This window comes from Hordeum vulgare, chromosome 4H (assembly GCF_904849725.1).
Source record: "Hordeum vulgare subsp. vulgare chromosome 4H, MorexV3_pseudomolecules_assembly, whole genome shotgun sequence".
NCBI lineage: Eukaryota > Viridiplantae > Streptophyta > Magnoliopsida > Poales > Poaceae > Hordeum > Hordeum vulgare.
In genome coordinates, this window is record NC_058521.1 from 455,175,793 (window position 1) to 455,191,745 (window position 15,953).

General features: G+C 42.6%; 1 protein-coding gene across 7 annotated transcripts; it reads left to right on the forward strand.

Moving 5' to 3' along the window:
• Nucleotides 1-10,768: 10,768 nt before the first annotated feature.
• Nucleotides 10,769-15,094, forward strand: LOC123448937. 7 transcript variants are annotated; one of them, XR_006631942.1, is made up of 8 exons: nucleotides 10,769-10,861; nucleotides 10,952-11,342; nucleotides 11,458-11,604; nucleotides 12,500-12,670; nucleotides 12,770-12,839; nucleotides 13,297-13,593; nucleotides 13,715-14,450; nucleotides 14,801-15,094. XR_006631942.1 is itself a non-coding variant. In XM_045125984.1 (6 exons), exons 3-6 carry the CDS (start codon nucleotides 11,473-11,475, stop codon nucleotides 14,872-14,874), a joined length of 459 nt encoding a protein of 152 aa, XP_044981919.1. In that variant the 5' UTR covers nucleotides 10,769-10,861; nucleotides 10,952-11,342; nucleotides 11,458-11,472; the 3' UTR covers nucleotides 14,875-15,094. The 7 variants fall into 7 exon arrangements, 5 of the variants coding, with proteins under 5 accessions (XP_044981919.1, XP_044981921.1, XP_044981923.1 ...); XM_045125984.1 differs by lacking the exons at nucleotides 13,297-13,593; nucleotides 13,715-14,450 and having other exon boundaries at nucleotides 12,488-12,670; XR_006631943.1 differs by having other exon boundaries at nucleotides 10,952-12,670; nucleotides 12,770-13,267; nucleotides 13,347-13,593.
• The last annotated feature ends 859 nt before the right edge of the window (nucleotides 15,095-15,953 follow it).

Sequence of the window (15,953 nt, forward strand, 5' to 3'; positions counted from 1 at the left end):
TCATGAGCTCCTTGACCGTGCTGGGAGGCTTAATTGCAAACACGCGGCCACGCGTGTCGACACGAAGGCCAAGCTCTCTACCGCTCATGGTTCTCCTGCTTCGGACGCCGCGCTCTATCGCTCTAGTGTTGGTGCTCTTCAGTACCGCACGCTTACTCGACCAGAGATCCAGTACGCCATCTAGCAGGTCTGTCTTCATATGCATTCTCCTCAGGATGTTCATTGGGCCTCTGTCAAGCGGATCCTCCGCTACGTCCGTGGCTTCGTGGATCTGGGAATCACGTTGTACGTCTCTGCTTCCATCGGCCTCACCGCCTACACCAACGCTGACTCGGTCGGTTGCCCCGACACACGGCGATCCACTTTGGGTTACTGTGTTTACCTTGTTCCATCAATCATCTCGTGGTCGTCCAAGCGGCATCCTACGGTCTCCCGGTCTAGCAGTGAGGCTGAGTATCACGCCGTGGCGAATCTTGTCGCCGAGTGCTCCTCGCTTCGTCAACTTCTTCTTGAGCTATCGTGCCCGGTCAACAAGGCGACGGTGGTCTGCTGCGACAACGTCTCGGCGGTCTTACACGTTCCTACGTCCCAACAATTTACAGATATCATGACCAAAGGCATGCCCACGACGTCGTTCGATGAGTTCCGCTCTAGTCTTTGCATCAGCAATGGCGCCGCTTCGACTGCGGTGGGGGGAGCTGTTGAGTATATATATTGTGTGCATATTGTATATTTGACCCACCTATTAGTTTCTCTATATAGTTGAGGTCGTGATCCATCTTGTACAATATATATATTCAATGATTTATAAATACATTGTGTAATTCCGTCAACATTGCATAAATTAATCGAGGAGATGCGTGAGCTCTATCAACGTTGTTGGGTGGCTCATTACCTGGGCTAGCACATGACCGCACTGACTTGCAACAAACGAGAAATAGCAACGTCCGTCTATGCCCCCAACATTATTAAAATAATATCTATTCTCTCTTTCTCCCCCAATAATGAAGCGCGCAGCGCTTCTGCCGTCCGTCGTGGCGGTTTTGCAAAAAAGCCCCTGGTGTTTTGTGTATTCAATCCGCACTCCCTTTTTAAGTGAAGAAAATGAAAAACGGTTCGTTCAATCTGGTATATATAAAGTGCCACCTCTGTTTTAACACAGTCATGTACCTAGCCCAGTGGCAGACGCACTGACGGCTTGATGCACCACTAGGAGACTTGAGTTTGACTCCAGCGCTGGCCTGTTTTTCCTTTCCTATTGCTTTATTTTTTGTGTAAATTCAAATGCTTTTAAAACATTTATATCTTTTAAATCCTAACCCCAAATCTAACATGTTATATATGAAAATCGCTCCAAAAAAGTGAAGGTTTCAAATATGCTATTATTTTGCATGTTACTTTCCTGTTTTTCCTTTCCTATTGCTTCATTTTTTATGTAAATTCAAATGCTTTTAAAACATTCATATCTTTTAAATCCTAACTTCAAATCTAACATGTTCTATATGAAAATCGCTCATAAAAAAGTGAAAATTTCAAATATGCTATTATTTTGCATGTTACTTTCCACAATAAAGCTTATTGTGCAATATTAATTAATACCTTCTTTATATAGGGTGTTTTTTTCCGTTGTAACGCACGAGCATGAAGCTTATTGTGCAATATTAATTAATACCTTTTCTATATTGGTTATTTTGGAAATGCCTATTACACATGTTTCTTGTCCCATTTAACTTGAGTAGATATAACAGTTTAATGCTCTCACAAAAGATAGAGTTGACACTATAGCGGATGTTGATTCCTACTAGCTACCATATGCTAAAGGTTACAACATGTACATAGTCATCGTATTTTCCATCGTGCACAATACCCAATCATTATACAATGATGTATGCTAAACTGTTGATATGAGGTTTATGTAAACAAGTAGATTAATATTGACCTTCCTATTTATTTAAATCGTGCCAATAAATATTTTTAAAAACACATTGAGTACACTAAAAAAATCATACAGTCATTACATTTTTATGTAACACATTATTTATCATGTTGTTTGTTGTCAAAGGATTTACAAATATCGTCCAATATATATAAGAGGGTGTTTTTTTTTCCGTTGCAACGCACGAGCATGAAGCTTATTGTGCAATATTAATTTATACCTTCTCTATATTGGTTATTTTGGAAATGCCTGTTACACATGTTTCTTGTCCCATTTAACTTCAGTAGATATAACAGTTTAATGCCCCGCCTGAAGATGTCCTGATCTTCCGCATCCACTGCCCCGCAGCCACCGCGCTGGTGCTGGATAGATGCAGCTTCGAGACCGGGTCACAATTCTTGTCATGCACCTTCGCCGTGGAGATCGGTTTTCTTGCAGGCAGGATGCATAAGATTATTGTGGTTGGTCAACATGATAAGATACATGGAGGAGGAGGAGATCTTGCGCATAGTGGTGGTGGTGGTGGCGGTGGGGAAAGTTTGGTTTTAATAGTTTATTGGTTGCAAGTGTGAGCGGATCTGCTGTTCGTTGGTGCGTGCGGGAGGGGGCGTTAGGTGGGGATTCCTGCGGAATCCAGGATGGACGGAGGCCCTCAGATCCAAGCCGGAAATTTGGAGGAGCCGAGAAGAACAATGGAGGTCCAAGAATCTGACGGCGGGGAGGGGAATCGAAGACGACGGTGGTGGGGGTGAAATCCGGCCGCGAAATCGGAAGGGGAGCCAGCATGAGAAGAAGGGGGAAAGAGATTTTGGAAATCGGAGCGCGGCACGGACGGATCCGAAAATAGAGAGGAGGCGCTCACCTGCAGGACGCTGCCGGATCCTATGCAGCTTGAAATAATAGCGAAGGGAAATACTTAAGAAAATGATGGTCGGCCTGTACATGTTTCATTTAGTCCTTGATGTACTCATAACTGTCATAGAAATTTTAATTATTCTACTTTATTTACCATGGAATGTGGAAACATTGAGCCTTAGACATGCAGCAATCAGATCTAATAGCATTGTTTTGTTGACTATTTAAACCAAAATCATTCGTCAACTTTGATTGGAAATCTTATCCCAATACTTTTGATATTGTACTTCGATTTTGACAATAAAAAGTGTTTCAACTTGCCATGTGGAAAATCAAGGAAGAGCATATCCATGTTTACTTATTAGTTTGTTTTCTGATAATGATATTGGATTTAGAAACTGAAAAATTATTTTAAACCAAAATTATTTTTATATGGCTGTTTGACTGATTGCAATGTTGTTTTAGTGGTAGTTTTTCCAACTGTCTAAACATATTTTTTTACACCCGATACAACGCACGGGCCCTTTTACTAGTAATAATAAATCACGAATCGTTTCTGTCGTACGTCATAATATTTATCCCTGAAGTTGTGAATAATTACCTATCATGCCACCGATAAGTGAAGAAAAACGATTCATTTTTACACAAGTCGCGACTGTTTCCTCTTTAGTAAGTAGCGACATCTTAATGTAACGCTCGTACTAGGCCATCGCAGTGGCTAGAGCCTGAACCTTCTATCACAAAGAGCCGGATTTTTTTTTTTTTTGCTTTTTCCTGTTTGTTTATCTTTTTTCTTTCCTTTATACCAACTTTTTTTTAATAATTAAAGAGGGATTGATTCTTCCTCCTGATTTTATAAGTATCTAAATTTTTGTCCGTCCCACATGCACGGTAAAATTTGTACGCTAGCCTAGCCTTCATATGTCTGCTTTTCCTTAAATCAGGCTCTGCACTATGGGCCTTCTCTTATGGACCATGAGACACATCTGATGGAATTTCTTGGCAAGCAAATCTGATTCTGTGTTGAATAGTCTCATCTTGCTCTCTTATATAGATATCCATCAATTTTTATATGTTGAAAAGTTACATGAAATATCAACATGTGGCTTCAGAAATAAGCAAATCTACAGGATGCAAACACAAGGAAAGCCTTTCGGTGAATGAGCAAGCTCCGAAGAAGAAGAACTTGCACACTGGCTTGCCTTAGCATGGATAGAAGAGAGAGAAAGAAAGAGAAAGAGAAAGAGCGCTTCATAAGGTTCCAATGAATGGTCGGACAACCACGCTGCTATAATACCAAAGAGATGCATGTGTCAGATGCATGGATAGCGTCATATACCAAAGAGAGAATGAAAGCTTGATAAGATTCAAATGAATGATCAGAGAGCCATGCCTCTCTATAACACCAATAAGATAAAAAATGAATCTAGCATGCATCATAATTTCATAATTATGGCTTGCCCTTTTTCTTGCCCTTGCATGGATAGCACGCCATATACCAAAGAGAGAGCGCTTCGCGTTCCATGTTTTTTACAAAAAATATCATGACTTACAAACAAAAACATATTATAATATTCTTATCGTGTTTACAAAAAAATTCTGAAAGGTGACTTTATATTTTTCTATTGTTATCTTTTTCATGTTCTCCAAACTGCACAATTATGCTTTATTATTAATGTCCACCGGTAGTTTCACGAAACATAAGCACTTATCATATTGACATTTTACTGTATTTCTATATGTGGTGTATTCCATATGCCTCAAACAATGTTACATTTTTAGCGTATTAAATTTATTCAAGAGCGGTCTATACCTACTAATAAAACAAGGTGCGTTTTTTTGAAAAAAAAATTCCATTCATCCTTGTTATTGTTTTAAAAAATTTACTATCCAAAGTCGTACTAATTGTTTGCTTCCGTCCAAAATAATTATGAGATTGTATGAGAGCGCATGGCAAATAACGTTTTCAACATAGCAAAGCACATGCATTGTGATTGAAACATGGTGCATCCTCCTCAAAAGTCAAAACACATAGTAGCCTTACCAATGACGAGTCATTCACTAAGAAAGAAGAGCTTCAATCTTGTGAATACTTCTACTGCCGTTGCAACGCACGAGCATTTGTGCTAGTTTCTCTAATAATAGAGCAAATACTGTTTCTGGTCGTACGTCATGGCGTTTTTGCAAAACCCCCTCTATTTCCTGGAAATCAACCCACGGTCCTTTTGTAAGTTAAAAAAACGTTTCGTTTTTAAGTAAACCTCCCTGTCAATCACCACCGGGCATCATGGCTTATCCATTCCCGTCCTCCACCGCCGGGCCAACGGGCAAGGAGGCGATGGAGCTTGGGGAGCCTCCGGAGGGGCCTTCTCGCCAGCGAAATGAGGCCGAGGGGGCGGGCGGAGGCCTAAGCAGGGCGGGGCGGAGACCGAAGCGATAGCCTCCCGATCCCAATCGCCACCTCAGCGACGCTCGATACGGTGCTTCGTCGGCCGCCGCCCGCCGCTGGCAAGGAGTTGCCTCCTCTCCTAACCCACGTATCTCTCTTGCGAAATAGGGTTTGCGCCGCCGCCGTTTTCCTCGTTGATGGTGGCGAGCGTGGCATGGTAGGCAGCCAAAGCGCCGCGCGAAGGCCCTTGCCAATGAAGCACCGGATCACGGTGTTCCCGTGGAGGGAGAGGGCGGCGGGGTCGAGCTCTTGTGAATAGAGAGGGAGGTGAGGATGGGCGCGACACGCGGAGCCCTGTCCTCCTTTGTCCTCTCCCATCGAGCGCCAAATCGAAGAAGCTGCAGCTCCCCACCTCCATCCCGTCTGCAACACATGGGCTTGTTCACAGTCTGGACATGAACAAGCATGGAAGAATATCAGAGACAATACAAAATCGAGTCCATTACACCTCAGATTGTTGCCTGGTTTATTTTGGCTAGATTGACATCATCCTGGTATTTATATTTAAAGGAGGATAAATTAACCTTATCCAGGTATACATTGTAGAAGTGCATGCTCTAGCCAATGCAACCAAAAGACCGATCTAATGGAAGAGACTAGGCAATACATTTATACGTCAGCACTCCTCCTCACGTGTGGCTTTCTCAGGCCTAAACGTGGACCGAAAGTGGGCTGCAATTTAATTGCGCCGGCCGGGTCTTGAACTCAAGACCTCTTGGCTCTGATACCATGTAGAAGTGCATGCTCTAGCCAATGCAATCAAAAGACCGATCTGATGGAAGAGACTAGGCAATGCATTTATACGTCAACACACATGAGTATTTATATTCATCTCAGATTGTTCACATGTAACTTCAGGTAGCAGAAAATTATGCAGCACACATGCTTCAATTGGCCACCTACTTATGCTTGCATATCTTTCCGTGGAGTACTGCATATCTTGATCTGCATCTACTTGATGAGCCGACCCCATAGATTATGTCGATTTGGTCACCATTGAGTAGTTGGAGAGCTACCTTAAGACACATGATGTACCAATGATAGGTTTTACTTGATCAGTGTTGTGCAAAGATAAGGCCACTGAATTTGGTGTGCCTGCCTCTTTGTTTTCCGAATAATGTGATAACTTCTAGCCTTCTCGACCAAACATAGTGGCTTATCTAACTCTATTGCTCTGTTGCAGACCACAACTATTAAAGTGGACTTTTCAAACATTTGGCAAACGTTTGGGAATTCAGTCCTGGTACATTTCCTGGAATTGTGACCTTTATTTCTTAGTGAACTTTAAGTTTCAGTCACCCCTATGGCTATTTTAATAAAGAAAGAAAATATTAGGTTATTGGGAATTTTGTGTTAGAGTAAATCCGAGGCACACCGTCAATCATCCGAGGATCAAGCAATCACACGAGCACGACACCGAGATTTGTTAACGAGGTTCACCGATAGGGCTACATCCCCGGGGCATGACTATGGACGCTCCTCCCCGTGACACTGTCACAATACCGCACCCTGGCCGCCCTGGGCGCCGGCACACACCGCCGGCTCCCCCTGCACGCATGTGCTATTATGTTGGCATATGTTACATCGTGTGTCTAGCCCCGCTATATATGAGAGGCCTAGGATACAAGTGTCCTATTAGGACACGACTCCATATCCGGTCTAAACACAATACTACTACAAGTCCAACTGTAACCTACCTTGTACACAATATTCGACACAAGTCTAACAACTCCACCTTGACGAATATTCTCCATCGCCTTGAATTCGTCCATGTGTCAAACTTCCATGTATATTTGGACTTGAGATTATCCCATGAGCACCGCTGCTACTCCAAAGACTCCATGTGACTCCACCTGCAACTTGTAGTTCCTTCTTTTCCTGACCATAGTCAACGCTTGAACGAAATTAAGCTCCACATTACTCTACTTGTGCTCCCAACTTTCAGAGTATCCAACACCATCACACACCGATCACTAACCTGCGTGAAAGTGAACAACTCATATTGAGTGTCGCACATAAGAGTTACTTGAACTCAACATCACTGCTCTTCCTTGACCGCCTGTCTGAAACTTGAAAGAATTTTGCCATTGCTTGTAGTCATCTCGAGTCAAATTCGCAGTTTGTCTCACCACATGTATGACCACCAGAGCCCTGGCCCGTCTCAATGCCCCGTGCGTACCGCACGCCTCGCCGCTATTACCACGTTGAGCCTCCGCTGTCCCGGTCGAGTCTCAAGGGTCGCGAACCCACACCACTCAGCCCCCACTACAGAGTACAACCGATCATCACCGACCGATGACGAGTATTACGTTTCCATCAGACCACCGAGCTCCAGTCCGAACCACGTGTCACTCGCTTTTCCCCGAGTGAAGTCCTTCACACTCTAGCTCCACCTTCAACATGACTCCATGGTAGATAATCAGTCCATCCCTTGCGCCCCGTCGACTTCAAGCTCACATGTGCACCGTCTTGAATCAACCCCGCGCCATAGTCTTGTCGAAGCCACACAAGCCCTAGAGCCTGCGTCGCGTGTTTCCACGCCCAGAAGTCGGTCACCATCAGCATCACACTCCTATGTTGTCGTCGCCAATCCTACCACCGTCTTCTATACCAACCGACTCGCGTCGATCCGTCAGACTGTCAAGTCCAACCCAGTCGAACTTGTCCGACTACATGACACGCTCCACGCATGCAAATCATTTTCCACGAATTCCCATCCATCACATGATAACTCCATCTTAGCTGGCATGACTTCCTGCAACATCTTGAAGCATCTCTATTGTGCCAACAATCTTTCACCCATGTCTGCCATAACCCTAGGTTCTCAGTCCCGTCGAACTTCTCCACCTCAAACCTGATACCCGTTGACGTCATGGTTTTTTGTACAGCTGACCCTGCGAAAAATTAACTAAGCTATTTCGTGACGCCAAAGTACATCAGACAAAACCCAACGTGGTCTCGCATCCGTGCACTAGTAGCAATTCCAACCAAAAGAAAAACCTTCTGGTATTCACGTGATGGCTCTCTTGCACAAATTCCAGTGCTTGCTAATGCTTTGCCTTGCCCTTGCCAATTCTGATGGATGTCAACGTGGTGGGTTTTTTGCTCCCCAATACGTTCAGTTGCTGCCTCCGTGTCGTACGAGGACTCGGTCCTTCTTTTATTTGCAACAAAACAAATCTTTGGCTTGCTTCAATCGCCTCTGCACAGCGCACACATCTTACCATGCACAACGGCTCCCATGTGATACGCCGACGCACGCCTCCAACTCAACTGCGCCTGCTACTCGTCCTACTTCCTGGGCCGCTCTCGGATGACCACGTAGCCTGGCCGGTACCGTAGCGCTGCTGCGCCTGTGGCGTGATCTAGCCGCCGCGTATTGGATCGAATCGGCTGCTGTACGAGCTCGCTGAAAGCTTTTCTGATTGCTTTTTTTCAATCTCGTCAAGAACCACGCCGCACGGGGCTGCATCTCAAACTCGATATTTCCTCTGGATCAACAATTCATAGCCTCTGAACAACCTAGCTCATGATACCATTTGTTAGAGTAAATCCGAGGCACATCATCAATCATCCGAGGATCAAGCAATCACACGAGCACGACGCCGAGATTTGTTAACGAGGTTCACCGATATGGTTACATCCCGGGGCATGACTACGGACGCTCCTTCCCGTGACACCGTCACAATACCGCACCCTGACAGCCCTGGGCGCCGGCACACGCCGCCGGCTCCCCCTGCACGCCTGTGCTATTATGTTGACATAGGTTACATCGTGTGTCTAGCCCCGCTATATATGAGAGGTCTAGAATACAAGTGTCCTATTAGGACACGGCACCATATCCGGTCTAAACACAATACTACTATAAGTCCAACTCTAACCTACCTTGTATACAATATTCGACACAACTCTAATATTTTGCCTCTCCCATCTCATTGCGAACATGCTCTTCACCTCTACCATATCATTACCAGTATGCTCTTAATGCACTTCAGCAAGTTCAAAGTTCAGTGTGTACTGGAAATCTCTAACCACTTCCGAGCGATTCATTTTATAAGAAGATGATAGTGCACGGCGGAATACACTTACTTCTAGCAAGCTGCTGCGTTGTTCCCCTTGGAGGTTAGCTAGCCAAAGATATTGGTCGGACGGAAAACTCATACGTACAAACATAGCCGACCACCGGTTAATCCCATTTGGTGATTGAAGGAAGGTGACCATCTTTCAGGCCAACAACCAGGGCATGAGTTGACGTCTTCAGGTATGTATGCACATGATCAGCTAAAGTAGATGTTTATGCATCAATTGTTGTGATAGCTTACATATTGATCGATCTGATTAGTGATATAGCACTATGCGGATTGTGTCGCTGCCACCCGATCGAAACCCTCACTCATTTCACACACTTGATTGGATACCATACAAAGTTCTGATGCCAGAGTATTGATTCATTCTTGGACTCTATATGATGCTGGTACATACAAACATACGTGTACTTCTTCTATATGGTGCTGGTACATACAAACATACGTGTACTTCTTCTATATGGTGCTGGTACATACAAAAAACAATATAACTATAACTATAATATACTATAGAGATCATCATATCTTACCGAGCAATGAAAAATATCAAGAATCATACCAGGGCCTGAATTATACCTATTCTTGGTCGTAAAGTCTTCACTTAAATAACATCATTCGAAAAGCTCCGTTCCGCTGATGCAATAGTCATACGGATGGTCAAAAGAAGTCTATATACAATACTTGCATTGGAAAAACAATTGTGCCTCTTCAAGAACTATAAAATTTCAACGGGGCCAATATTTTCTTTTGGGAGGAAATTTTAAAGAAACATAAATTCATACCTTCCAAGTTCATTATTTGCCAAACCTTTAGCCTCACTCCTTGTTTTTATGTCATAATATGTCTCAGCTACCTGAAATAAAAATAAAAACTATAACCAGATTCATGTTTTTTAAGTGAAGACATGACTTGAATCTTGCAATTTCGAAAATAATAAAATTAGCAACAAAGTATAAACTTGAGGCAAGACTAGAAGACATGAAAATTAGAAGTCAAAGCAGCCAAGCCAAGTTCAAGGTACAAGAGCTCATGGGCAGGCCGGCCACTGGATTTGGATGCAACGAGGCTGGAGGCTTGACTGCTTGAAAAATTGAAGAATGAAGATGGTGTGAACCTTAACTGCACCCTGCAGCCATGCTTCCTAGTTCCTCCCAGCTGCCACAGTGTCGTTTTCTCCTGCCCTCCTCCTTTTTCCTGATCGGGTCGTGGGACTGCTGGAAGCCCTAGCCGCCGCACAGAGAAACGAAGACAGGGGACGAACCGACGAAGCCAAAGGGACATGGAAGAAGAGGCGCTTCGATCGATGGCCGCTAGCCGTTGGGTCTGCTGATCTCGTCTCGATCACTAGATCTCGTGCACCAGCGCGCTAGAAGGCCCAGGACAGCGCAGCAACGATCAGCAGCGGAGGAGCGGTCAGGAGGCCCATCTATCATTATCCTTGTCTGCTGCATTCAACGTATAGAACTCCTAAAGAGTGAAAATAAGGATTTGAAAGATTTTATACGGGTCTTGGAGCTGGAGAACGAGGAGCTTAAGGTACCTTACCGAAACATGAGTTGCATCTCAGCTGCCTTGTGCATCCTATCGATTTTCTCAACTCAGATTTTGTGCTTCTTATACTGTTAGATAAGAGTGAAGGAAGTTGAAGGTGGTGCAGGGCATTGCCAAAACGCTGCAGGCCATGAGCACATTGCAGGAGATCTAGAAGCAGTGCTAAGACAATTGAACCAAGCTCATGAGGCACTGATTGCAGGGAAGGATAAGGAAATTTCAGCACTGATTGCAGAGAAGGACCTCGTGCAAGAGCGGTTTAGGACACTGGAGCGGGGCTATGCTGACCTTCGTAGCTACAGCAGTAAATGGGCAGCACAAGTGACTGAAACAAAGCAAGAGCATAAGCAGCTGCAAGTGGCATCCCAAAAGAAGGACGATGAGATTCGCCGATTGCGTGCACGAGCAAAAGCAGTTGAAGCCAAAATGAAATTGCTTCCAGAGGATAAGCGACAGGAGATGACCTGTATGCCCGAGGAGACAGATCAGTGTTTTTAGTCATATTACCTAGAAAACAATTTGTCCATTCGTTCTTCAGTCTGTTTTTTTTCAACTATATGATCTCATTCCATAATTTGTAGGCATCGGTGAGCGACATGGATGATGCACGTGAACAGATTGGCACTGCCATCTCCACTACACTGAAGGAGATCAAGCCTATTTCCATCAGCATCAAGTGGAACCTTCCCTTGACATACATCCTTCTCCTTTCTTTTTTCTCTCCCGAGGTAAGTTGGCATGCTCCATGTTCGTGCATAAGGACGATGAGATGGATATGTGTTCGGTGTTATTGATTTTGAGGAACTGCTCATTTGTCAGCCTGTCAAACCAGATGAGCTTGAGAGGAACTAAGAGAAATGACTATTCATTTACCACTTGTGTCATCCGATCCTCTCTATTGTCAATTTGCCATTCGAGTGATCCTTGAATGTATTAGTAGACAAAATGACATGTTTTTTTATCAGCTATGATATGTGTTTCCACTGGATACTTGTCGCTTTTCGATGGGCATATTTTAGCTTGAGAATATTTTTGCGAAAACATAGCGGTGCTTTTGCTATGATGGAAATTCAGAATAGGGTGTAGATTGATACACGTAGGAATTTGTGACTGAGTTTTATGCTCAGGGCTGGATACCTGCTCTCCGCTCTTCACCTATCCTATAACTCATTTCATCTTTCGTGTTGTCATAATGTGTCCATTAGACTGTATTCTAGCTGAAAGTTTTAGAGTTGTCAATTATTTTTGAAACTTGGTTCGCATAGTAGCTGGTCCTTTTTTGGGACATATTTGTTGTGTCTTTTCCCCCATTTAGTCTTGTATTTTGTCGTACATAGTTCAATTAGCTTCAAGTGCAACATAGGACCGAGTATGATAGCCCACTCGATGGTCTTATATTCTTCAAGCAAGGATGAAAGAAGTTCCTCACTTATTTCAGACTGTATGTAGTCTACATTGAAATATTAAAACACATATTATATTTGTGAATGTAGAGAGTATTTTCATGTTCTCATGCTATTGATTGCCAAGTGCATCCATTGCACTTTGGAGTACCGTGGTCATGTTCTGTTTTGAATGCTTGCTACTGATTGCTTGTGAATGGTGTTGGAGCTGGCCGAGCAGGCCCCTGGAGGTTGGAGGAGGCCTTGGGGAATGGGGATGGTGAGCGGCCAGCTTTCGGCAGAACCCCACTACCATCTCCCATATCCTGCCGCTGGCGAGGCGGACCATGGAGAGCGCGAGGAAGATTTGGTCATTTGCCAGATGTGCCGATGGGCGTCTCATGAACAAACAGTATGTCCGGTCACCTCTGTCCAAGCTATGCATGTGTTCTCTTTTGTTTTCAACTCATGTGGTGATTTTCTGATGGCTTTCAAACTTCCAATTTTATAGATTGGAGGCTTTGCAGAAGAAGAGCACGGAGAACACCCCTCTTCCTTTACAACTAAAATTGAATTTACAGGTGATCGATTCATGAAGTTTAAGTGTTTATCAAATTGAATGCAAGGGTGATTAGGATTTTACATGATTCTATTTGCTTAGTGTCATAACATTTAAACTATCGATGATCTTCTTGAATGTTAATTGTTATTCCTTTCAGCTAAGAAGTTGTTACTTTTAATTTGTTTTGGACAAAGGAACCTACCACTTTGATGTGTTAGTATTAGAATGAAAATTACTTGCAATTTCAGTTTGCATCTACACTTTGATGCTTATGCTTTTGAAGTACATATCATTGCACAATTGTTAACGTATGATTCATATAGAACTTGATGAATTCGAGAGTTATACTTTCATGATTTCATAAGATATTTAACTCAAAATTCCGGTTTCTATTTGACGAGCAAGCTGTCTTAGAAAATCGACAGCTGAAGGCATGCATCGCTGAAGGTGACTGTTTCAATTCTTATAATCAATAGCTACAAACTTCTTCTAGCTCTAAAATGAGGCATAATGCAACTTATGCCAGTAAGTGGAGGATGCCTCAAAAGAGTGTGGTGACTGCTTTGAAAAGGCATCACGTCCTAACATAAACGAAGAGGAGAAAAGGAAGATCCTTCATATTGTGATTATTAGTGGTGGATCCACTCGAGTTGAATTTGGTGGAGAGCTGCATGTTTTTCTTGTCGAAGTAATGGTGAAGCTATATCCTGCAATTGAAGATTTTTTTTAAGATAAGAATTATTCAGCCAGGACAGCATATATTGAATATGTAGGTCAGTATTAACTTACCAGATAATGACCATTCATCAATCCTGCAGTAATAGCTAAAATAACTATTATATGTCAACCGCTCATCACTAAGAATATGTTTTGGTATGAATAACAATCCTCCAGGTAAATGAATGTATTTGAAGGTGAGCTTCCATGCACAGATAATGAGGTTGTACTGCTGGTTCACATATAGGAGACTAGAACATGCATGTTGCAGGTAGTGAGCTCCGAGCTAATCATCTCCTGGGATAATTCTTAAATACTGTGAGAAAAAGTGAACAATTTGGAACATTTTGTATTATTAGGAAAATAGTTTAGTCATCAGAAGTGGAACATATATCCTGATCATTGATTTCTTACGAGGATAGATTGAAGAATACCACCTTACCTCCATGCTCCAAACAATGCCAGCGTAGGATTAATTCTAAACAAATATTATCAATATTTTTTGAATTGTGGCAGTTTCTTCCCTGTTCTCCCCCCCTTTGCTTTCCTTTTTAAATGAATGTTCCCAACTTCTATGAAACTATCATGTTTACTGTAGACATTGCAATTATGTTGGGAATACGACGTTTTGTTGATTTGACAAGGAATTTTTTCCTACTGTTTCAATATACATGCCCCCCGTTGTAGCATCAGTAGATCTTCTCTTTTCTCCGTGTGTACTGTGAGATGATATATCTATTTTCTATGAAAGATAATTGTGTTTTTTGAAACAAAGTTGCAAAGAGATGGCATCGAGTTGAGTATGGATTTAGAGTGATAAAGTTTTCTGATGATTCGGTTGCAGTGAAGTGCAAATCAGATGGTGGAGGATCATTGGTGTCGTATGTGATGGATGTTTGGTCTACTGGCATAGGTGCTCGTCCCTTGACTAGACTGGTGTGATGGAGCCAAGGAGATGAATTGTTTGTCAAATTGCTTGCAAGGGTCACTACTTGCTTGCTGCCATAATATTTAAACAGTTGTTGATTTTCTAAAATGTGTTTTTGGCATTAGTAGACTATCACTTTTGATGTGTCGGTATTAGAATGAGACAGACATACCATTTCAGTTTGCATCTACACTCTAATGCTTATGGTTTTGAAGTACACATCGTTGCATAGTTACTAATGTATGATTCATATAGAACTTGATGAATTACGAGTTATAATTACATGATTTCACAAGTTACTAAAGTCAAAAGTTTGGCTTCTATTTGATGAGCAGGTTCTCAGAAAAAATCAACAACTGAAGGAGAGTGTTTTAATTCCTATAATCAACGGCTACAAGGGGAGTATTGATTTTAGGTTGAAAATGCGGCTTGGAGCCTGTCTCTAAAGTCTTGCTGGCTTTTTCGAACATCCAAGCAAGAAACAGGGCAGCAATCAGAGCATTTGGTACTGAGGGAAAAGTGAAGGGCCTGAGTATTGTTCTTTCGATTGAAGTTGTTGAACCTTGTGGTGTGCCCCGGGAACTGGCTTTCTTTCAGCATCTTAAATAAAGCTTTGAATACTATGCTAACAGTTTGTAGTTGTGCTCTGAATACATGTTCCCTCACTTGTAATAGACATTTTTTCTTTGTTTCTATATTAATTAATGAATCTAAGGTAGTTAGACGCACTCTGACTATAGTCAATCAGCTCTACTGATGACATGAGTGGCATCAAGAGAATTGTGCTATTGATCATATCCAAAAACAATGAAAAAGGGCGCCTACAACCTGGCACCGCACAAGCTCCTCTCGGGAGGCGCCACACGGTGACGCCCCAACCGCAGGTGTGTTGTTAGGCCACTGATTGTACGTGACACTGAAAACTATTTACTAATAGACTGTTGTTTTCTCTAAAAGAAAAAAATATATGGCATCAATGATGTTTTGTCAAAAAAATATTTGGAGGTGGATGAGACTGGGTTGTATTATTTCGGTGCATTGACATCCTCAGCGCGCTCGAGTCGAAGCATTCCCCTCCCGTTTGGAGCGGTGGTATATGGATGCGGGGATCCACTATCTTGACGACATAGGAAGTAGCAAACTCTCGCCGTAATTTTCCCCTTAGCGGGAGAAGTTAGGAGAGAATGAACCATTACTCTTTGATATTACGTGTGTTGCACGTGCATGCTCACTAGTGATTCAATAATTAGTTAAAAGATTCAAGGATACAATCGGATGTTAGGGTGGCTTCTTTACGTCCACACTTCATACTTCCTAAAGCGATAACAATATAAAATAATTATTAACGTTTATGAAAACTGTATATAAGAAATAACACTTCATACTTCTTTATAAGAAATGGCTCATACTTCGTAAAACGATAACGGTATAAGATTATTATTGATGTTTATCAGAACTACATATAAGAAATGTCACGTATTATCACAC

Coding starts and splice junctions, on each gene's coding strand:
- LOC123448937 (XM_045125984.1), top strand. CDS start 11,473: ATGGATGATGCACGTGAACAGATTGGCACTGCCATCTCCACTACACTG. Junction 12,671..12,769: donor GGGCGTCTCATGAACAAACA/GTATGTCCGGTC, acceptor CCAATTTTATAG/ATTGGAGGCTTTGCAGAAGA. Junction 12,840..14,800: donor AACTAAAATTGAATTTACAG/GTGATCGATTCA, acceptor TTTGATGAGCAG/GTTCTCAGAAAAAATCAACA.